The sequence below is a fragment of the Lagenorhynchus albirostris genome, chromosome 3, assembly GCF_949774975.1.
Source record: "Lagenorhynchus albirostris chromosome 3, mLagAlb1.1, whole genome shotgun sequence".
Lineage (NCBI taxonomy): Eukaryota > Metazoa > Chordata > Mammalia > Artiodactyla > Delphinidae > Lagenorhynchus > Lagenorhynchus albirostris.
The window spans coordinates 105202778-105227932 of record NC_083097.1 but is presented as its reverse complement, the minus strand read 5'-3'; the positions used below and the strand labels follow the sequence as shown (position 1 = coordinate 105227932).

Below are 25155 nucleotides of genomic sequence, written 5' to 3'. Positions count from 1 at the left end.
ATTATCATATAATATAGTAGGTAAATGTGATTTTTAACATTTAAAAAAATTGAAAAAAAAATTGATAGAAATGACTCCCCAAAATTTAGAAGGCTTTGTGTCAATAAAGCATAATAAAGTTGAAATGTAAGATAAAAATGGAGGCTACTGCAACATATGATAGCATATAATAAAATATTCTTCTTACATTAAGAGTTCTTATCAATTCATTAAAAAAGAAAATCATCCCAATTCAAAACTGAGCAAAGAACATGAATATAGACTTCACAAAATAAAAATACAAATGGCCAAAAATCACATTAAATGAAGTTCAAATTGAGTAACAAAGAAATGCAAATTTAAACAACGTATTATTTTTTTGCCTATCAAATTAGAAAATACTACATTTCAATTAATAAAATCACTGCTGGCAAATGAATGATGTTATGACAGTGTATCTTGGTATAACCTTCCTGGAGAGCAATATGTATCAGTAATTTTTAAAATGTCCACACCGACATTTACCAAGAATTAACTCTGATAAAACAGAGATGCACATAAAGATTGGCATACAAGAGTGCTCATCATAATTTAATTAATAAGAATTACAATTAGAAAATGCCAATAACAGGTAAGTGAAATAAAACATGGGAAATAAATGCAATGACATGTTGGGCAAAGTAGCCTGAAGAATTATAGCTGGGAAGATGTTCATGATACACGCTAGGTAGACAAACAAAAGACACAAAATTGTGTCCACGTGTCACTACTCCAGTTTGCTTTTCACTAAAAAAGAGATAGATTTACATAGATATGCGCATCCAAAAGACAGAGAAACTATAGAAAAAGTGTAATAAGAATAAAAGGTATTTTAATTTTTCCTTACACCTCTTTGTATTTTCAAAATTCTCTCTAATGAATATGTTAGTTTTATAATTAAAAAATTAAACGTGATTTTTAAAGTAAACACCCCTTACCTTAATAAAACCCCAGAGTCCACCAGCAGATGCTTCATCCTGCCCTCTGCCAATTCTAGGATCTTCTTGCTGCTCTGGAAAAGTTATGGCTGATGCGGTTCCAGTTCCCTGTGCCAGAGACGTCAAACCAGCTTGCTGAGTAATGGGAGTTGGCAAAATACCTAGTTAATGGCAAAAATGTCAATATATGTAATTTATTCCATAAACTATTTCCTATAAAAAGAAGATACAACATATGAGATGAGTAGTTCAAAACAGCTTTAGTAATGTAACTATATACTCAGGCATTTCAACACTGAGATATGAGCTCAAAGAATCACCTAAACCTTTATAAAATATACAAAATTCCAAAGAAGAAATTTCTTTCCCTCTTCATAAGCTTACACCAAGTGCCCTGAAAATGGACAGAAAATATACATCCAAAAGTACTTCATGTTTGCCCTATGAGCACTTGGATGCAGACAGCTACAGTTTGAATCTCTTTAAAGCATAAAAATAGCTGATATGAGCACTCAAGCCCATCATACAAAAAGCATGTAAAAATTAGTAAACATATCCACATACCCTATTTTAACTCAAAAAAAAATCACATACACATGGGTGTCATACTTGTACTCTCGAAAAATTTTTATTTGTTAAGGTAGACAAGCCAAGTTGGATTATAAAATCACAACAAAATTGTTTCTTTTCCTAAAATGAGAAACAATAGAATATGACAGGATGAAGTTTTGATATTGATTTCCAATAACCATTCCTGGGAAGTCGAAAAAGTATGTGTAACTGACGTAGAAAATAAAATAGTCCAATTCCACCAACTCATGGCACATACACTTATTTGTTTTTGAACTTTTACCTGGCTAAATAAAACTACTCCCTGGACCATTCAGTCCTAATAATTTTTTAAGTAAAGCTTTTAAAAAAACTCTCAGACTTCACCTTGATGTTTCTCTATAACTGCACAAAATGTTAGGACAAAAGTTTCGAATTCTGTCTGACATTCCACATACTAATCATGTACTAAGTTTTATATCATATAAAAATCATATATTAAGTAACATCAGCTTTATTTTAATAATTTAAATGAAAACAGGAAGCCCTGGAGATCAAGGAAAAGGGAATGAAACATTCATGCACAGTAACAGGACCCCTCATACACTGCTGGTGAGAAAGTAAAATGGTGCAGCTGCTTTGGGAAATAGTCTGGTAGTTGTTCAAAAGTCAGCAATTCTGACATGGACCCCAGTGTTCACAGCACAGCACTATTTACAACAGCCAAGACATGAAAGCAACCTGAATGTCCATCGACAAATGAATGGAGAGAGATATATATATATATACACACATATACAATGGAACGTTACTCAGCCATAAAAAAGAATGAAATACTGCCATTTGCAGCAACATGGATATACCTAGAGATTATCATACTAAGTGAAGTAAGTCAGACAAAGACAAGTATCATATGGTATCACTTATATGTGGAATCTAAAAAATGGTGCAAATGAACTTATTTACAAAACAGAAATAGACTCACAGACATACAAAAAAACCTTATGGTTATCAAAGGAGAAGGAGGTGGGTAAATCAGGAGTTTGGGATTAACAGATACACACTACTATATATAAAACAGATAAACAACAAGGACCTACTGTATAGCACACGGAACTCTACTCAAAATCTTGTAATAACCTATAATGGAAAAGAATCTGAAAAAGAATATAGATATATGTATAACTGAATAACTATGCTGTACACCTGAAACTAACACAATGTTATAAAGCAACTATACTTCAGTTAAAAAAAAAAAAACCCTCCAGGAAAAAAAAGTCAGCAATTCTGCACCTAGGTATAAACCCAAGAGAAATGAAAACATGTTCACATAAAACCTTGCACACAAAGGTTCATAGAATCAGTATTCACAATAGGCAAAAAGTGCAAACAACCCAACAGTTTATCAACTGATGAAATGCATAAACACAACGTGGTACATCCATACAATGGAATATTATTCAGTCTTAAAAGGGAAGTTCTGACACATGCTACAACATGGATGAATCTTGAAAATATTACACTAAGTCACAAAAGACACATATTATGAGTCCATTTATATGAACTGTTCAAAATAAGCAAATTCATAGAAACAGAAAGTAGATTAGTGGTTCTGAGGGCCATGAGGATTGGGAGGAAGTAGGGAGTGACAGCTAACAGGTATGGGGTTTCTTTGGGGCTGATTAAAAGGTTCTAAAATTGATTTTGGTGATGGCTGCACAACTCGATAAACACAGTAACAACTATTAAACTGTACACATGAAAGGGTTGAATTGTATGTGAATTATACCTTAATAAAGCTGTTTAAAAAAAAAATAAAACATTCACCATAACCACTTGTTTCAAAGTATCAGTGAGAGAGAGAATTACCTGTCACCGGAGGTGCAGAAAAAGACGGCATCAGGGGTGTCTGGGGAGCTCTTCCTGCATGTCCTCGTGTAATGTCATAGGCTGAGCCGACAGAGAATCCTGATGTAGGAGGACCCGAAGCAGGGGCAGATAAGAGAGTGTTTGGGGCAGAAGTGGAAGGTGGGAAGTGGGGTAAAGGAGGGTTACTGAAGGCAGCAGCAGTTGGTGGAGAAACATGAGGTGGTAAAGAGGTAATGAGTGGAGGACCAGAAGGAACCGGTGAAGGAGGCACAAAGGGCAAGGGTGGCGAAGGCCTCACAGGAGGCAGGGACTGCTGAGGGGTGGAGAAAGCGTGTGGCGGCGGGGGCTGCACAGAGGACACGCTTGGAGAAGAGAAAGAGCTGGCCGCAGCTAGAAAAAGGAGGGCAGGAAAAAGTGCGTCAGTGAAATGTTTTTCACTTAGTTTTCAAAGTGTCTCATTACTGTCTTCTTGGAAAATTTTAAAATTTAACAGACCCTATCCCAAGAGTTATTTTTAAATGTGTGATGTGAAATATATGACTATGACTGAGTGCAAATGACTTTCAACTCCCATCAGTAAAAGCAGCAGATATGTAAAATTAAGTTATTGTATTGCAGACCTTTGTGTTTTTGTTTGTTTTGATGTGCTTTTAATAAAATAAAGCCGTTTTTCATCCCTGCTGATATGAGCATAAAACCTCACAATTTAAGGCTCAAACTTTGGTCAGAAGGTTAATCACCACAAAGTCACAGAACATTAGACAAAGCTAACACATACTTTTTAGGATATCTCTGTCATAACAAAGAAGATTTCTAGTCAGTATGAACATAAAAAACGAAAGTTAGGATAAGGCAAAACATATATGTTTTCTGTCTTTGGGCTTAAATTAAAAAAGGCTATCTCCCTTCATCCTGGCAAAGATTACAGAATTTTTAATATACAGGCACATCTCATTTTATTTTGCTCCACTTTACAAATTGAAGGGTTGTGGCAACCCTTGTGTGAAGCAAGTCTATCGGCACCATTTTTCCCAACAGCATTTGTTCTTCGTGTCTCTGTGTGACATTTTAGTAACGCTCACATTTCAAACTTTTTCATTATTATTATATTTGTTATGGTGATCTGTGATCTTTGATGTTACTAATGCAAACAGATGACAACTCGCTAAAAGCTCAGATGATGATCAGCATTTTTAAACAATACTTTAGCAAAGTTTTTACTTAAGGTACGTACATTCTTTTTTTTGACATAATATATTGCACACTTAACAGACTACAGTATAGTGTAACCATAGTTTTTATATGCACTGGGAAACAAAAAAATTCATGTGACTCACTTTATTGCAATATTCACTTTATTGTACTGGTCTGGAACTGAACTCACAGTATGTCTGAGGTATGCCTCTATGCCTTTTTTAAATGACTCTGAGAAAAGATAACAGTATCTTGACTAACCTCAAAACATACTGATGCTAGACAACTGCACGTACCTAAAGGGGCTGGGGGGGAAGACGGCTGTGCCGCTGTGGCAGCGACAGCCAGTCCTGCTGAACTTGGTGGAGGAGTCCCAGGTGGTGTTGTCTCTATTCCACTCTCTTCCATCATTTTTCTTCAATTACGGTAAAACTGTAAAAATATAATAAATATTACACAGTAATAAAAACTGTATTTTTAAACCTTGTATAGTTAGAGAATAGTTTTTTAAAATAATCAACAGACAGATGTCTGTCTTTACTGTTTATAATGCCACTTATCTCCAGGTGAAGGGTTTGTCAAAATTCCTAATAGTCTGTGAGAATATTTAGCGTGCAAACAATCTGAGACATTTTCACACACCTAATCCATTACTGAGAAATAATTTTACGTTAACTAAGTAATTAATTACCCAATATATTTCAAATAGTAAATTAACTTAATTTCTGCCACATGGATGCATGGTAGATTTATATCTAGATTCCAGTCACTATTACTTTTAAAATAAAAATAAGTTATTTAAAGTATTCTTGAAACACTTCCTCTCTCATTAAGCAGTGTATGAGGGCTACTCCTGTTAACAGTAAAAAAAAATTTTTTACTGTGTTCAATTCCCAGGTTTTCTTAGTCTACACTCTAAAATGTGCCCCATAATGGCTAAATGATGTCTTGGGTTTTAGAAATTTTAACTGTAGCAAAAATGCCACTAGATAGCATTTTGACCTAACAGTCAAAAATGGGTTACAAAATGTGGGAAAACTTCCTTAAAAATTACAAATTTTCAAGCCTGCCTCAAGTATAAAATCAAAACTTCTAAAGCTACCAAATTAAGTTTTTGAAGTTTTTACTCATTTAACAAATATTCAGTAACGGTCAACCACTTGCCAAGCACTGTACTGATGCCTCTGGAAATACAGTGTAAGCAAAACAAACGGGATACTTAAAGTCCGGTCCGGTAGACAGTCAAACAATGACAGCAACATAACAATGAACTATAGCCTGAATGATGTGCTCTGAGAGCAGGAACAACTCTGCTCGCTGGGAATATGGTTTTGACTTGCGGACAGAAAAGGGTTCCCCAAGGAAGTCACATATAAGCTGAGATCTGAGGGACGATCAGAATTTAATTAGGCAAGGGAAAGGAGCTAAAGAGGGCACATGCCAGAAAAAGTGAATACAGAGAAGGTATAAAGGCCCTGGAAGGTTGAGGGACACTGACACATTCAAGAAAACGCATGCAGCAGAAAGGAATAATGAGGACCGGAGACATGGAGAAGAACTCAGACTGCGCTGACACGTCTAAGCCAAATTAAAGAGCTGGGTCTTTTAAGAACAGAAACTCACTGTGGGGCATTCAAACTGGGAATGACACATTGGGTCTTTTCACTTTTTTAAAGAAATTTCAGATTCACAAGAAGATGCCAAAATAGAGCAGACTTCATGAGTACCTTAAACCCGGTTTCTGCCCATGATGGCATCCTATGTAACTAGACTACGTGATAAAACCCAGGAAATTAACATTGGCACAATGCGAGCAACTGAACTACAGACCTTATTTGGATTTCACCTGTTTTTACATTCGTGTGTGTGTGTGTGTGTGTGTGTGTGTGTGTGTGTGGTTCTATGAAGTTTCATCATATGCACTGACTCATGTAGCTACCACCACAATCAGGACACAGAACTGTTCCATCACCCCAACGAAACTCCCACATGCTGCTCCTTGGTCACACCCTCTCATCAACGATAAGCTCTGGCAACCGACTGTTCTCTACCATTTTCTCATTTCATGAATGTTATGTAAATAGAATCATACAGCACACAACTTTCCGAGATTGGCTTTTTTCACTCCACAGAATGCTCTTAAGATCCATCCAAATTGTTGGATATATCAATGGTTGGTTCTTTATTGCTGAAGAGTATTCCATTTTATAGTTGTACCACTGTTTGCTTATCCATTTATTTGTTGAAGGACATTTAGGCTGATTCCAGCTTTTGGCCATTCATATTTGGGTTTTGGAAAAATTCCTCTGACCACAGTATGCAGTTTGTGCCTTAGGGCAGTCAGAGTAGATGCAGAGAGACCATTAAGAAGGATATAGAAGTAGTTCAAATAACGTCCTAGGTTAGTGATTCTCAAATGGGGAGTGGAGGAGGGTGATTCTGCCCCTCTCCCCCCAAGGGTCATCTGGCAATGTCTGGAGACATATTTGCTTGTCAGAACTAGGGGGTATTACTGGTATCTAGTAGGTAAAGGCTGGGGATACTGCTAAAAATCCTACAATGCACAGGATGCCTCCACAAGAAAGAGTTATCTGGCCCCAGACTAAAGTGATGATAGTGGAGATGGAGAGAGTGGACAGACTCAAGAAATGTTTAGGTGGTTAACACTCAGTGACTGACTGGATATGGGGTCCAGGAGGGGGAGAGGCATGACTTGCACAACTGGAGAGACGGTGGTGCCATTCAGTGAGACAGGGATCACTGGAGGAGGTCAAGGTGTATGTCTGACATCCTGGGAGAGGAGGGATTATGCAGTATTTAATACTGGACCTGCTAAGTTCAAGCTCCTTGAAACGTCCAAGTACTGGTGACTTGGTCTGCAGCTCAGCAACCACATAAATGCGGGCTTCATCAGTTTACTGATAGTCTCTAAAGCCATGTGCTGAAAAGAGATTCTATGAGAAGACCAGGAGAAAAAAGAAGATGGCCCAACGAACCCTTGAGGAAGAGCCCAGGAGGAAAAAAACAGCCTGCAGAGAAGAATGAAAGACCAGAAAGATAGGAAGAAAACCAGGAGGCTGTGGTGTCCAAAAGCCAGAGAAGAGTGTTTCAAGGTAGGAATGGGCAACAGTATCAAATGCTACAGAAAAGACAAATAGGATGATATATGAAAAAGTCAATAGATTTGCCAAACTGGAGATGAAACCTAGTGAGAGCCGTTTCCATAGGAGGGGTGGGGATAGAAGCCAATTTCAGCTGGACTGAGGTGTGAGGTGAAGCAAATGTGTACAACACTTTCAAAAAGTTCTGTTGTGAATGTAGAGGAAAGATCTATGGCAGTAAGTAGAAAACACATATCCAGGGAAGCAAAATCCTTTCATTCAATACCTACAGACAAAGATAATTAGGGACAGAATGGCCTTCTGGGGACTTTATCACCCCCTGATAAAGCTACCTCTTTTCTTCATCTCATTTTTCTACTGGTTATTCATCTTCCTCCTACAGATGCTACCAATTCTCACAGTAATTAGTAGAAATCATATTTAAAGATAAATATTAATTAATGCATTTGCAAAAGAACCTGTACAATGAATACAACCCATAAAATGGAATAATTGGTCAATTTCTTTCTGTCTTTAAAAGCCACACTATTTGAGAATTGGCTTAATGACAATATTGGGTAAATTTTGGATGCATAAACATACCTTTTACTAAAGAAAAGCTCTTGTGATAAAAGTAACAGCAAAATGTCAGAGTTGGTAAAGGTTCTAGTGCTCATTCTCGACACAAAAAGGATATTAATGTATCAGCATTAAACAAAAAGTGATGGGAAAAAAAGTGATGGAAATGGCTTGGAAAATTGAGTGCTCAGTCTCTGGACCGACCCTGATCTTCCAATTTGCTTGTGCCTTGGTTCTTCAGTTAAAAAAAGTAGGTGGTTACTTATAAAGATACAAGAAAAGGTTTGATAAATGTAAAAGCTTGTTAAAAGCGATTATTGTTAATTACCGGTTCAAAACATAACCTCTACTACCCTTTAGTGAGCACTGCTACAGGAAGGTCTGAGTTTTGTCTCTGCATTCCCACTTCTTATCCCAAAATAACTTCCATAAACGTTCACTGACAAAATAGCAGCTGTACAGGGAAAAGACTGGAATGCCAAAATGCGTCACGTTCGCAGAAATCTACATGTTGTCTCTTAAAATAACTACTTGGAATGACAAAAACTCTCTTGGATTGGACAAATTCTGCCAATCTACAGAACAGGCTATCCGGCAAACTTGCCCGAAGCAGTTCCCAGGAACGAACAAAGAGACAGCACAGTCCAAAAGCCCTCTGGAGCGGCGCTAGGCACCGATGGGGGAACCCACCGGAAAGGAAGCTACATCCCATTGCCCGTCCCCGTTTGCTGACCTAGGAGTCTCCCAGGCGGTAGCGGCCTCTCCCCAAGCTCTGCCACGTCTCCAGGCCGCGCCGGGCCGAGCTAAGGTCAATGGGCTCCTGCCTCCTTATCTCCCCTCCGGCCAGCGCGGTGGAAGGAGGAGCCAAACAACCCGGGGCGCCGGCGCCGGTCCCGGAACTGGAGCAAAGTGCCGGATAAGACCCCCGGGCCGCACCCACCGTGTAAGCCGCGGCGGGAACAGCTTGCCTCTCGAAGCGCACCCTGAACCCTGCATGCACCCACGGCCCGCGGCCGGACTGCACGACGGCGTAACTCCCAAACTACCCTCGCTCTCGGGGCGCCTGCCGGCCCGCCCACCTCGCACCACGGCGCCCCTGGGCACCGGTTTGGGAGCCCGCGTCCCGTCCGGCCGCCCGCATGCACCCGCGTTACTGCCAGGCTGACGCTCACCTGCGGGCCGGAGAGAGTGTCTGCGTGGCAGTGAAAAGCGGGGACTACGGAGGCTGAGCTGTAGGACTACGACTACGAGAAGACGAGCAAGATGCAGGAAACCGCTCGCCGCGCACGCCCCCGCCTCCAAGATGGCCACCGTAGGTGCACTTCCCTGCGCTGCCACGTCGGCCGCGCGCCGCCCCGCCCCGCGCCACGCCCCGTCTCGCTCGCCCGGAGCCCCGACCCGTGGCCGCAAATTTAACCTGCTGGAGTACTTGGGGCCAAAGATCCTCCTGCCCGCAGGGGTGGGTGCTGCCCAGCTCTAGGAGCATTCTGCAGCAGAGCTGCCCAACTTTCCACGCCGCAACCTCCGTACGCGAGAATGGAACCCTTGTTACCGGGTGTAGCTCACTTACTCTGTGCCGTGGCCGCCCGCGGGGATGACGATGAACCAGCCCGGGTCGTCCAGTCCAGTCCCCGCCTCCAGGAAGGACCTTGCTCCGGAAACAGGAGACTTATCCTATGTATTTTCAAAGATTTCCAAATAATAGCGGTTGCATCAAGAAAGAGAGAGAGCACGGTGGCAGCTACCATACTGATTTCCCCCCCAAAGTTCATGTATTACACATTCTTTTTTTTAATGGAAAACCAAAGATTATCCACTTTCTTAACCTTACGTGCTGCACTTAAAACAGTTCCTGAAAGTCGGTGCTCAATAATGTACACTAAATAAATCAATGAATAGAGTGCAATGGAGGAATCTAAAGAATTTGCAATCAGAAGTCCTGTTTAGGTCCAGGAGTGCCCTAATGCCACTTGAGCAGTCATGGGACCTTGTATAGGTCACTTATTCTTCCTAAGTCTCAATATTCCATCTGTAAGATAGGAATAATGTTGTTTGCCATCTCTAATCAAGCAGGTAACAGAGTTAAAATAAGACATACGAAAGCACTTTTTAAACTGAGAGGTAAACACATGAAAAACTTGTTTTTATTGTTCCCAAATTCCTTCAGGAACTCATTTGTAGATTTAGCATTAATATAATATCCCGGACTTGACAGCTGAAAGCATTTAAAAATTCCAATACCTCACTGAAACGTTAATACTACTTAACTATGCCCTAATTTCAGACAAAATGACTTGCAGCTGCAGGGGGTTGTTCCCTTTGGCAGTGACTTTTATCCCACCCGCTGAGAATGTGTGTAGATGGCTGTCTAGGTTACTCACCAGAAAGTGCTGTTTGGGTTGGTGTTGAAAATAGTTAGCATCTCTATTCTCTTTGGTCTACACCCTTAATAGCTATAAGAACTGTTCCTTTCTTCATTCATTCAACAAATATTTATTAGTGGCTGCAATGTGCTGAGCATCAGTACTGGAAATGTAGCAATGAACAAGACAGACAAGATCCTTACACTGAGAGGCAGATCTTCTCACAGGAGAGGCAGGCTATGAGCAGGAAAATAAAAGAACTAAGTACTGTTTGTGGTGGGCACTTTGAGGAAAGTCAGTAGGGTGATTATTATTGACAGTAATTGGGGTAGGCCACTTTGGATAAGACAGATGTGCAAGGCTTCTCTGAGGAGGTGCGATTTGAGTACAGATCATAAGGAAGCAGCCCTGTGGTTCTCTGAACAGAAGGAAGAGCGTGCAAAGGCTGTGAGGGAGGGTGACTGGCAAACTTGCAGAACAAGAAGGAAATCGGGACTGAGAAGGTGGTAAGAAATGAGGTCAGAGAGATAGCCGGGCCAAATCGTAGCCAGCCTTGTAGGCCATCTTAAGGCCTTCGGGTTATATTGAGAGAAATGAGAAGCAGGTGGAAGGTATTGACCAGAGGAGAGACAAGACTTGACTTCAGTTTTCAATCATATTCTGATTGCTGTGTGGACTGTAGGCAGGTGCAAAGACTAAAGCAGAGTGATCATAATGAGATGATGGTGCCTTAGAGGAACTAATGGGATGAGGGCAGAGCGGGTACATGGTGTGGACATATTTTGAAGGTTAAGCTGTCATGATTTACTGATCGATTGGATGTAGCTGTATTAGTTTCCTAAGACTGCCAAAAAAAATTACCACAACTGGTTGGCTAAAAGCAACAGAAATTGGGCTTCCCTGGTAGCACATTGGTTGAGAGTCCGCCTGCCGATGCAGGGGACACGGGTTCGTGCCCCGGTCCAGGAAGATCCCACATGCTGCGGAGCGGCTGGGCCCGTGAGCCATGGCCGCTGGGCCTGCGTGTCCGGAGCCTGTGCTCCGCAACGGGAGAGGCCACAACAGTGAGAGGCCTGCGTACCGCAAAAAAAAAGTGTTCCAATTTGGACAATAAGTCTTGTGCTTATCCTAGTTACAGAGATATTAAGATACCCTCGGGCTTCCTTGGTGGCGCAGTGGTTGAGAATCTGCCTGCCGATGCAGGGGACACGGGTTCGAGCCCTAGTCTGGGAAGATCTCACATGCTGCAGAGCAACTGGGCCCATGAGCCACAACTACTGAGCCTGCACATCTGGAGCCTGTGCTCTGCAGCAAGAGAGGCAGCAATAGTGAGAGGCACGCGCACCACGATGAAGAGTAGCCCCCGCTTGCCACAACTAGAGAAAGCCCTCGCACAGAAACAAAGACCCAACACAGCAAAAATAAATAAATAAATAAATAAACTCCTACCCCTAACATCTTCTTGAAAAAAAAAAAAATTTACTCTCTTTGCACATGTGAGTTACAGTGTGGAAATGTCAGTACCTGCTCCTCACCTGAACACACGTAATCATCATTACCAGAGTCCACTACAGTTTGCTTCAAAAAACTAACTTATCTTTCTAAAATATGGATTTATAAAAACACTCTGACTCCTCATTGCCTGCATGGTAAAATCTTAAAAACTCAACTTATCCTTATTTTCTAGACTCTTCTCCTCTTCCTGCATCTTCCTCCATATTCTCCAGGCACCAGCCTCAAGGATATGCCCCCTCCTGAAACCATGTGCCTTTGCTCTGATCAGTCCCTCTGCCTGAAATGCCTTTTCCCTTTCCACCAAATGAGGAATCCTCATTTTTCAAGGCCCAGCTCAAAGTTTTCTTCCATTATAAACCTTCATGCGTTGCATTTTTGTTGATTTTGTCTATATTCACTGTTCATTTATAAGCTCCTTGATGGCAATAACTTTGTCTTTAAAATCCCAATATAGGGCTTCCCTGGTGGCGCAGTGGTTGAGAATCTGCCTGCCAATGCAGGGGACACGGGTTCGAGCCCTGGTCTGGGAAGATCCCACATGCCGCGGAGCAGCTGGCCCCATGAGCCACAATTACTGAGCCTGTGCGTCTGGAGCCTGTGCTCCGCAACAAGAGAGGCCGCGATAGTGAGAGGCCCACGCACCGCGATGAGGAGTGGCCCCCACTTGCCGCAACTAGAGAAAGCCCTCGCACAGAAACGAAGACCCAACACAGTCAAAAATAAATAAAAAAATAAATAAAATTTAAAAAAAAATAAAAAATAAAAAAATCCCAATATATTCACATGTTTACATAGAGTGACATGTTATCTGCAGACAATGACATTTTTACTTCTTCTTTTCCAACCTGCATTCCTTTTATTTCTTTTTCTTCTCTGATTGCTGTGGCTAGGACTTCCAAAACTATGTTGAATAAAAGTGGAGAGAGTGGACATCTTTATCTTGTTCCTGACCTTAGAGGAAATGCTTTCAGTTTTTCACCATTGAAAATAATGTTTGCTGTGGGTTTGTCATATATGGCCTTTATTATGTTGAGGTATGTTCCCTCTATGTCCACTTTCTGGAGAGTTTTTATCATAAATGGGTGTTGAATTTTGTCAAAAACTTTTTCTGCATCTATTGAGATGATCATGGTTTTTATCCTTCTGCTTGTTAATGTGGTGTATCACATTGATTGATTTACATATGTTGAAGTATCCTGTATCCCTGGGATAATTCATGGTGTATGATCCTTTTAATGTGTTGTTGGATTTGGTTTGCTAGTATTTTGTTGAGGATTTTTGCATCTACGTTCATCAGTGATATTGGCCTGTAATTTTCTTTTTTTGTGTGATATCTTTGTCTGGCTTTGGTTTTGGGGTGATGGTGGCCTCGTAGAGTGAGCTTGGAAGTGTTCCTTCCTCTGCAATATTTTGGAAGAGTTTCAGAATGGTAGGTGTTAAACCCCCAACAGCCAAAGCAATCTTGAGAAAGGAAAACAGAGCTGGAGGAATCAGGTTCCCTGACTTCAGACTATACTATTTTGATGACTGTAGCTTTGTAGTATGTATGGCACTGGCACAAAAACAGAAATATAGATCAATGGAAGAGGATAGAAAGTCCAGAGATAAACGCATGCACCTATGGTCACCTAATCTATGACAAAAGAGGCAAGAATATACGATGGAGAAAAGACAGTCTCTTCAATAAGTGGTGCTGGGAAAACTGGACAGCTACATGTAAAAGAATGAAATCAGAACATTTTATAACACCATACACAAAAATAAACTCAAAATAGGTTAAAGACCTAAATGTAAGGCTGGACACTATAACATTTTTAGAGGAAAACATAGGCAGAACACTCTTTAACATAAATTGCAGCAAGATCGTTTTCAATCCACCTCCTAGAGTAATGAAAATAAAAACAAAAATAAACAAGTGGGACCTAATTAAACCTAAAAGCTTTTGCACAGCAGAGGAAACCATAAACAAAACAAAAAGACAACCCTCAGAATGGGAGAAAATATTTGCAAACAAATCAACTGACAAGGGATTAATCTCCAAAATATACAAACAGCTCATGCAGCTCAATATCAAAAAAACAAACAACCCTATCAAAAAATGGGCAGAAGATCTAAATAGACATTTCTCCAAAGAATACATACAGATGGCTAAAAAGCACATGAAAAGATGCTCAACATCACTAATTATTAGAGAAATGCAAATCAAAACCACAATGAGGTATCACCTCATGCCAGTCAGAATGGCCATCATCAAAAAATCTACAAACAAGAAAGAAAAATATTACATGATATCACTTATATGTGGACTCTAAAAAAAAATGGTACAAATGAACTTATCTACAAAACAAAAATAGAGTTACAGATGTAGAAAACACACTTATGGTTACCAGGCAGTAAGGGGGGGAGGGATAAATTAGGAGATCGGGATGGATGTATACACACTACTATATATAAAATAGATAACTAATAAAGATGTACTGTATAGCACAGAGAACTCTACTCAATACTCTGTAATGACCTATATGGGAAAAGAATCTAAAAAAGAGTGGAGATATATATATATATATATATGGATACATATAACTGATTCACTTTGCTGTACAGCAGAAAGTAACACAACATTGTAAATCAACTATACTCCAATAAAAATTTTTTTTAAAATTCCCTACAAACAGTAAATGCTGGAGAGGGTGTGGAGAAAAGAGAACCCTCCTACACTGTTGGTGGGAATGTAAATTGGTACAGCCACTGTGGAGAGCAGTATGGAGGTTCTTTAAAAAACTAAAAATATAGAGCTACCGTATTATCCAGCAATCCATTCCTGGGCATATATCCAGAGAAAACCATAATTTGAAAAGGTACATGTATCCCAATGTTCATTGAGCACTATTTACAATAGCCAGGACATGGAAGCAACCTAAATGTCCATCGACAGATGAATGGATAAAGAAGATGTGGCACATATATACAATGGAATATTACTCAGCCATAAATAAAGAATGAAATAATGCCATTTGCAGCAACATGGATGGACCTCGAGATTATCATACTAAGTGAAGTAAGTCAGACAAAGAAAGACAAACATCATATGATATCGCTTATATGTGGACTCTAAAAAAATGGTACAAACGAACCTATTTACAAAACAGAAATAGAGTTACAGATGTAGAAAACAAACTTATGGTAAGAGGGGGAGGGATAAATTGGGAGATTGGAATTGACGTATACACACTACTATATATATAATAGATAACTAATAAGGACCTACTGTATAGCACAGGGAACTCTACTCAGTACTCTTTAATGACCTATATGGGAATGGAATCCAAAAACAAGTGGATATATGTATATGTATAACTGATTCACTTTGCTGTACAGCAGCAACTAACACAACATTGTAAATCAACTATAATCCAATAAAAATTAATTTAAAAAACAAATGTTTATATGAGTATTCTATGAACTTTTTTGAATTGATTTGAACTTTCTGTGAAGATCCATGTGTAGAACACACATTGCAAAAAGTACTTAAAATCATCTTTTTTTTTCTCCCCTAAATATTATTTTGCTAAAAATAATCATGTAGGTGGCTGAGCAAATATGCTTCCTTTGGAAAATTTGAAATTTTACTTTGAACAAGAAACCATGCAACTGAAATGAGTTATCTGGCAAAAACAAGAACAAAAAACACACTGATAATATGCAGTAACATATTACAAAGGATTCTAATTTTTTTCTAGACTTTTTTTTCTTACAAAGTTTAGTTTGCATAATTTTAACTAAGTGTTCCCGAAGCATAATAACTCCTAAATATTTATACCTGTAGTATTGATTCTCAAGTCTTTGGATTTACAGAACACTCCACTTTTCCCCTCTAGGTTTTATATAATAGTTTAGAAAAGAAAAGGAAATATAAAACAGTTGTTCTTACAAGCACATTCATTTTCAAACAATGTTTAAAACTCAGAACTTGTATTCATTCTTTTGGCAATTCAGCATTTTCTCTAAGGCTTAGAATTGAAATTTTGGGAAGACAGCCTAGGAGATTAATGACTCCAGTTCACATACCACATACCAACCCAACTGCATGTACACAGCCATTTGGTGTCTTCCCACTTGCACTTCTCTTAGAACTGCTGCTGAGCAGGTCATCAGGGTAACGTGGAAAATGCACTAGCTTAGAAATCTAATACTGCCATTAATTAGCAGTGCAACTCTGGAGTTACCTTCCCTGCGCTTCAATTTCTTCCCCTGACAAGTGAAGTATAGATAAGTGATTTCCATACTGGATGTTAATTATGGTTGGCTTCCTAACAACACAAGAAAAGAAACTGATAAGACATTGTACTTACCAACATAGATGAAAAGTCCTAGATGAAATGTTAGAAGATGGAATTGAGGAGGATACAATGATGATGATGATGATGATGATATTGATATACATTGTGATTAACTAGGTTTTTTTCCCCCAGGAATGCAAGAGTGGTTCCATTTCAGAAGAATGTACTGATGATTTAATAAATTTTAAAAGAAAATGAATCTGATAACACCCATAGATACGGAAAAAAGCATTTGATGAAGTTCAACTCTTATTCATGATAACTCTTGGTTAACTAGAATTAGAAGGCATCTTTAACCTGATAAAGGGCATCTGCAAAACAGCACAGAAAATATCATAGTTAATGGTGAGCTATTAGAAGATTTTACTTAAAATAAGTAATAATGGAAAAAGAGATTAAAATTTTTAACAGGGAAAGTAAAAACCAATACTGTTCTCATTTGCAGTAAAACTTCCTATTGAAATGATCCAGTACTTAGTCCTTGCACCCCTTCTTCAATTTTTAGTGACTAGTCCATGGCTTTAAAAACTATCTATATTCCAGAGATTCCCCCATTTATGTGTCCAACCATAAATTCTCTCCTAAACTCTAAACTACTTAATAGCTTTAACTAGGAGTCTCATCAGGAGGCTAATTAAAACTCTTGATGTTTCCAAAATAACCCCACTCCACTTACACTCTTCGTGCCCAGTGAATGGCAATTCTGCTTTTGCATTTGCTCTGGTAAAAAACACCTTGGATCAGAGTCAACATCAACAGTGGTAAGTCATGTTGATAGAATCTGCCCTCGATATGATGTGATGAAAATGGCACTTTCCTCTGTACTCTTCCTCCCCAAGACCCATAATCCTGAGGGATGGTGAGAATAAAGATATATTCTATGGGGTAAGACGGGAATAAAGACACAGACCTACTAGAGAATGGACTTGAGGATACGGGGAGGGGGGAGGGTAAGCTGTGACAAAGCGAGAGAGAGGCATGGACATATATACACTACCAAACGTAAAATAGATAGCTAGTGGGAAGCAGCCGCATAGCACAGGGAGATCAGCTCAGTGCTTTGTGACCACCTAGAGGGGTGGGATAGGGAGGGTGAGAGGGAGGGAGACGCAAGAGGGAAGAGATATGGGGATATATGTATATGTATAGCTGATTCACTTTGTTATAAAGTAGAAACTAACACACCACTGTAAAGCAGTTATACTCCAATAAAGGTGTAAAAAAAAAAAAAACCGATATATTCTACAACATCCCTGACCACTATTCCTCAGAACTGTCAGGTTCATCAAAAGTAAGGGAAGTCTGAGAAACTATTACAGCCAAGAGGAGTCTAAGGAGACAACGCCAACTAAATGTAATGTGGTGCGGAAACAAAGGCCACCCAAAGAACAAGAAAAGGCTCTTTACTCAGAGCTTGCAAGGGAGTCAGCCATCACCACTTTTGTTTGGCAGAGACTCAAAGGCAGGCAGTGCAGTAGAAAAGCTTTTAGGGGAAAGAAGGGAAGGCTTCAGGTATGCCCTGATTAGAGGCTGTGGCATGAGGAAGCTGTAGGTGAGATATCTAGAAGCCCAACATTCTATGTGACATATTTGGCTTTCTCTGGTTGGTCCTAAATTGGAAGCTGTCAGTTATTAATCAACTCTGGGTCATTTGGGGCTGATTGCTGCAGGGGTTACTATTTGGCTTCCTGGGCAGGTTGCTATAGGTTGCAGGTCAGAGTTCTATTTTTATATGTGGTCTGGCCGTTGTCCATTTTTATATTCAGTCTCTCAGAAGTATCCTGGGTGAGATCTTGGAACTGAAAAAGGACATTAGGTAAAAACTAAGGAAACCCAAATAAAAGCATGACTTTAGTTATTGGTTCATTAATTGTGACAAAGGCACTGATGTAAGATGTTTTAGTGGCAGAGGAAACTGGGTGTGGGGTATAACAGAACTCTGTACTATCTTCTTAATTTTTCTGTGAATCTAAAACTGTTCTGAAAACTAAAGTTTATTTAAAAGCAACAACACCTTAGAGATATCCTTGACTCCTCCCTTCCCTCACCCTCCACATCCAATCCTTTCGCAAATTCTTAGTATTGACCCCACCCCTCTGCTGTACTGGTGTCGCCTTAGCCAACTTCATCACCTCTGCCTTGGAAATCTTCACTAGTTTCCTAAGGGCCCACCTGCTTCCACTCCAGGCTATGTGATACTTTTCCACAGAGCTTTACTGTGGTCTACAAAGCAACGGAAAGCTTCGACAGGTTTGGGAGCCCGAAGAACATAGTTGGTGGAGGAAGGAGAGCCGTCAAATCGTATTTCTAATGACTGGATCAAATACAGTCCCTATAAAAGTCAGCAGTTGGCTCTTTTCAGGGACTGGATCCTACAAGCAATAGCTCTGTCTCACTTAGCAAGTATAAATTCAGATTTTTATTTCAGATGCTAAACATTTTTTAAAAGTTTGAGTCGATATGTTTTTTTCATTAGTAATGTATACACACAGTACAAAATTCAAGGTTATAGAAAAGTGTGTAATGCCAAGTTTCTCTCATAAGTCTATACTCTAAACCTCATTGTTCTTCTCCTTAGAGACAACCACTGCTCTGAATCTCACAAGCACATGTAATGCATATTCTTTTTCTTGTGTTTTTTACCCAACTGGAAATACACCACATATACTGTATTATACCTCAGTGCTCGGTGTGTGTGTGTAAATACTGCACGCACATGAGTGTACACACACATGTGTACGAGACAGGCCTGGGACCCTTTGCTGCAGTGCTGCAATGCTTACACCTGGATAAACATCGAGCAACAAAATACAAAGAAACTATAAGGGACTAAAAATAACTGTGTGCAGCTGGGAAAAATTATGGACAACCAAATACAGGAAAGACCAAAAAGGCCAACTGCCACTTCTGAAGAGTCAGGAGCAAAAGCAGGGTACTGTGCATGCCCCCTGCACACACCACCACAAAGGGGTGGGCAAACCATCTAATCTACCCCTCTGGCCGACCCCTGGACACACTCCTACCCTCACCCCTTATAAGGAACAAACTCACCCCCACTCAGCGGGCGAGCAAGAAAGGGAACCTGTTATTTGTTCTTGCTCCCCTCAATAAATTTGAACTTGAATGTATTGTCTGGCCTCTGATCAATTTCTACTGATTAAGGAGGCCAAGAACACTGGTCAGTTAACATACTTGGTGGCAACCACGAAGGGACAATTGTCCCCTTCCCAGGAGAGACTCTGGGCACCTCCAGGACCACTGAACGCAGATTCCCTGTGGGTAGCAAGCAGTCTCCTGAACCTCTTGTTTCAACATCACCACGTTTGGTATGTCTGCCTACCTGGCCCCTGAGGACCTTAGTACCCTCATTCAGGCAATGCTTTCCCCCTCTCCTTTGTTCTTTTTTCCCTCACCATCCCTTTCCCTCTCCTGAAAACTCTACTTCTCCTCTCTGTCCTCTCCTACTTCTATCCTATTCTTCCGAGACAGTGGATGTCGGGCAGCTACAACATCACTCCTCTCAGCTTGTGAGACCCGCTCCCTCTGGCCGGCAGTGGCTCACCTTGACAGGTGACAAGCAGAGGGGGCAGAGGCTTGCCTGACACCGTGCAGATCCTGGTCCAGCAGGCTCTCCCTGACCTGAGATTTAAGAGAGTGATAGAGGTTCAAACCTCATATCATGTAGTGGCTGGAAGTCTGATCACCCCAATATTCTCAGCTTTATTTTCCTGCCGCTAAGAGAAGTCCTGGTGGAAATGCGCTGAAGCAGCAGATTTCTATATACTGGTGTATGCCTGGGTGAGAGTCCCACCTGTGGGTTAGAGTCCCACAGATGACGTACAACTGACTGGTTTCTGGGCTTGATCACACCAGTGGGCAGTGGACAGGGTGCTCCCTCCTTCGCTGGCCCTTTCTGGAAGCACACAGGTTGGTGCCTGAATAGACACCCACAGGGGGCGGATTGAAACAGCAATCTCTCTCTTTCTGCCTCTTTCTCTTTTTCAGTCTTTTCCGTTCCTTCTCCCTTTACCTCTCCCTTGGTCCTCACCCCTACACTCCCATCCCCTTCATCCTGAAGACTCCTTGTTCGTGTCTTTAAGTTTTGGCATTGGCATCTTTGTTTGTGATGTAGTTCTGTCTGTCCAGCTGCTCCGGCAAGTCTCTGCTGACATCGTGGGACACAGTGCAGTTCTTAAGACTTGAGATACAAACACAGCTCACATTGCCTGTGACTCCAGCCTTGGTTTACTTAGTGGGATTTTAAAGAAAAGAAAGGAAAGGAGAGGGGCTTGCATCTCTCTCCTGCCTTTGCAATGTAACTATTCTGCCTGGGCTCTGAGGAACTACCTGATTCATCTGTAATCCCCCAGACTGAGGGGAAAAAAGGGCCATTTTTAATTCAAGTGGGAAAACTATGAGATCTCTAGTTCTGTAGAAATTGGCTTTTTTGGCTTAATTTTGTGGGTTTACTTAATACAGACCTGTCTTTAGAGTCATCAACATTAAGTACAATACATTCATTGTACCTAAGATTATTGCAAGTCAGTAAGTACATATTGTTTCTGTTATCAAATCTATCAACAAGAAAAATTGTCTAATATGATTAAACTTTTAAGTAAACATAACTGGGATAAGAGCTTTTTGGTTAACTCTATAGGAATAATTATGTTTTGGAAATGTCCATCTAAAATAGTCTCTCCAAATTTTGGTAACTTGAAACTAAAGTAAGTTAAATGATAGGAATCCATTGCATATCCAGGCCATTTCAAGTAAAACGAAATATTGGAACATTAACTGCTAAGCGGGTCTAAATTGACTACTACCACTTTTGTTTTCTCGTAAGAGGGAAGCTAAAGATGTTTGGGTTTATTTGACACGTCTTGAGCCACATTAAGGAAAGAACTTGTGCTTTGGGAAGATACATGTTTCTAGAGGTTATGGGATATTCCAATCAGGGAATGCTAATATAAAAGACAGTTCATGGTTGCTTAAGGAAAGTAGGATGTGTGTTTTCAAAAAAGAAGTTATGAGGAATGGAAATATATTTTGTGAAAAGGAAAAAGGTGACTTTTTGTCTTGGAACTGGTTATTTCTGAATGGAAAGAATAAGGGACAGGATAACATGGCTACAGAAAGTTGCAGAAGGTTTGCAGAAAAGGAATATTGGGAAAAGAATTTTTTATGTGGTCAGGACTTTCTGAGGTTGGATTAATTTAATTAGCAAAATGGTTTTTATTAAGAGTATGCTGATGCAAGACTGTATTTGGTTTCTCTCTCTCATAAGAGAACGAAGTTTTCCTGGAATGCGGCTTTTTATAACAGATCTTGTGAGTCCCTGTGCCTTTAAGTGATCTGTATTTACTTTTGAAATCTTTCTTCACCTTAGCTCAAGGCGTAAGTACTGTTTCACAGCTACCTATGATCCTATCTGACCCGGTGTTTTAAAACTTTCTGAACTTTTTGACAGGCTTCCCAAATATCAAATTCTAATTAAAGTTCTTTTGACTTCCAGTTAACTTTGGGATGCTTCAAGGGGCCCCTGGCGCATCACAAAGAGAGATCCTAAACTAATTGGGTTCATTTGGTAGGTTAAATTACATGGGACACATTGTGAAAACTTGCTATTGCCTGTGTCAGATGGAGTCATCAGGCTCTCCCCAATTTTATGATAGCCGCGAAACAGATAGGGGATAGCCGCTAATATCACACCTTACTCTTTGTCCAAAAAAAAAATCTCCTGTGGGAATACTCCCACCTCTAGGCCCTCAGGTCCTGACCCCCATGGCATTTTCCAATTCCTGACTCCAATTCCTCCAGGAGTTCCTTTTTGCACCTCTAGGACCCTCTTCACTGCAGGCCTTGGCAGCCCAGACACTGTTACAGCTTACATATTGGGCTGGCCACTTCCAAGCAGCCAACATCCTAGGTTTTATAGATGCTCAATCTCAAGAAATACCCCCAGCATGGGGAAACATTATAGGACAAAAGCCTCCTGGTAAATGTTTTCAGGATGCTGGGCATCATTTCTAGGAGCACTCTTTCTCGGTTGCAGGTTATTCAACATGGGAGGATCCTCTTCTAAGCCAGAAGAAGCACCTCTGAAGCGTATCCTTAAAAATTGGAAAATTTTCAAAACAGATGTGCTGAAAAGAGAAAAACTTAAACTCTACTGTAACATTGCCTGGCCCTTATATAAGTTGGGGAATGGAGAAAAATGGCCTGAAAATAGGTCTCTAAATTATAATACCATCTTGCAATTGGATCTGTACTGTCACAAGATGGGAAAATGGACTGAGGTTCCCTACATTCAAGCGTTCATGGTCCTTTACCAAAACCCCGTTCTATGCGGCTCCTGTAATCAAAAGCCTGAGGAATCAGAAAACACTCCCGATGTTTTAGGAACTTTCCCCAGCTCTCAGGAGGGAAACCAAGCCCCACCTACTTCCCTGGAGCCACCTACTTCTCCCGGTCCCTCTGACCAATCCCAAACTCTGCCTCCCTATGTCCCTTTATATCCTCTCTTGCCCCAGGAGGGAGAGATTAGTCCCTCCAGGGTAACTTGTAGTGGAACTTCCTGTCACCTAGGATCAGGTTCAAAGTTAGCCCCCATCTCTGCCCCACAAGGTCTTTACGCCCTTCGGGAAGTAGCTGATGGGAATGGAGGGATTACTAGAGTGCATGTCCCCTTCTCAATGGGAGACTTAGGAATCTGTAAGAAGTCTGGCAGATTCACAGAGAACCCTGACAAGTTTATGGACAAATTTATCAGGCTGGGTTTGACATTCTCTCTAACCTGGCAGGACATCATGGTTATTCTAGCCCACTGTTGCACCCTGGATGAAAAGGAGCATGTACTGAGAAAGGCCAGGGAACACACAGATGGCCTACTGGTCACCCATCCACACGGTCGACAATTAATCCGGCAGGTGGGGATGGAATCCCAGAACATGACCCGCCCTGGGAATACGAAGATCTCCAGGCTAGGATGAGACATTACATTCCTAGTCTATCAGAAGGAATGAAAAGGTGCATGGTGAAGCCTGTAAATTATGATAAGGTCCAAGAGGTTACACAGGAAAAAGATGAAAACCCGGCAGTCTTCCTGAGCCGAGTGACAGAAGCATTCAGGAAGTACACCAATACAGACCCTAGGTCCGCAGAGGGGAGGACACTGTTGGCTATGCATTTTATCAGCCAGGCTACTCCTGATAGCAGGAGAAAATTACAAAAGCTTGAGGCTGGGCTCCAAACCCCATTGTCAACCTTGGTAGAGGAGGCCTTCAAGATCTATAACAACTGAGACTTAATGGAGGAGGTCAATAAGTATAAGAGGCTAATAAAGAAAAGGCAGCTTTTGTCTGCTCTAATCCACCCACCACCTCGAGACGACCCTGGAGGGCCGAGAAGCCTGGACAGACCACCAAAGGCTGGACAGACCACCAAAGGGCCTGAACCAATCTGCCTTTTGTCGGTGCCGCTTGAGGGAGCACTGGAGGGGAGAATGTCCTGAGCGCCCTCCTGTGGGATACCTGAGGGGCAAACCCGGCTGGCCCCAGGTCCTTGCAAATCTCTCGGATGAGAGATGCCCGCACGCTGACTGATGGGGCCCAAGTGCCTGCCCGGCTCCAAATCCCACTCGATCCATCCTCATCACTCCAGTGGCGCCTCGGGTCACCCTCAACATGGCAGGTAGGAAAACCAAATTTCTTGTAGCCACTGGGGCCACCTGCTCTGTGCTGACTTGGCCAGCTGGTCCCCTCTCCAACCATGACTGTATTGTGAAGGGATTTGATGGACAGCCAAAGGCAGGGCGATTTACGTCTCCCCTTGCCTGTGGAATCAGGTCCATTATTATTACTCACTCTCTTTTGTGTATGCCAGGATGCCCTGTCTCCCTCCTCGGAAGAGATGTGCTAAATAAATTAGGAGCCAGTGTATTCTTAGGACAGGGTGAAACTCAAGGAGATAGAGAATTCAAACAGAATGCACCTATTGATAGCCCCAGGTGACCCACCTGCTGGTCATCAAAATATTCCCCAAGACATCCCCCAAGAAATTAGAGAACGCGTAGATCCTACATTTGGGGATACCTTGGTGCCAAGAAGGGCAAAACGTCTTCCCTCAATAAAAGTAAGGTTAAGGCCTGGGGAAAAATACCCCTGGAAAAGACAATATCCTTTAAAAGTCTGAGGCCCTGAGAGGAACCCACTGCTGCTCAGCAAATTCCTAAAACACGGACTCATTAGGCCTCGCCAATCCCTTCGGATCACCCCGATCCTCCCCGTTCAGAAGCATAATGGTTAGTATTGGTTTGTGCAAGACTTACAAGCAGTGCATGAGGCAGGCATCCCTATTCACGTATCGGTGCCAAATCCACGCACCCCTGTCACCCAAGTGCCAGGGAGCATTCAGTATTTCTCTGTTTTGTACCTCAAAGATGCATTTTTCTGTATTCCCCTACATCCGGACTCTCAATACCCTTTTGCCTTTGAATGGAGGGACCCTGACACCCTGCGGGCTACCAAATATAGCTGGACAGTGCTTCCTCAGGGCCTTTGGGACAGCACCCATCTTTTGGGAAACGTGTTAGCAAGGGAACTGAGGGAACTGGGCCTTGAGAAGGGAACTCTGTTACAATATGTTGACAATTTGGGGCTTCCCTGGTGGAGCAGTGTTTAAGAATCTGCTG

The 25155-nt window shown here is 41.2% G+C and overlaps 1 protein-coding gene across 1 annotated transcript in view; it reads right to left on the bottom strand.

Annotated features, from left to right (window-relative positions):
• PRRC1 (proline rich coiled-coil 1) overlaps window positions 1–9538 on the bottom strand; it is a 42879-nt gene extending 33341 nt beyond the window's left edge. The window contains exons 1-4 of the mRNA XM_060143499.1: window positions 9421–9538; window positions 4865–5000; window positions 3375–3764; window positions 957–1117 (exon numbers count right to left, since the gene is read on the bottom strand). Of these exons, the coding sequence (XP_059999482.1) occupies window positions 957–1117; window positions 3375–3764; window positions 4865–4979 (666 nt within the window). The 5' untranslated portion in view covers window positions 4980–5000; window positions 9421–9538. The remainder of the gene's footprint in view (window positions 1–956; window positions 1118–3374; window positions 3765–4864; window positions 5001–9420) is intronic.
• Window positions 9539–25155: the final 15617 nt, after the last annotated feature.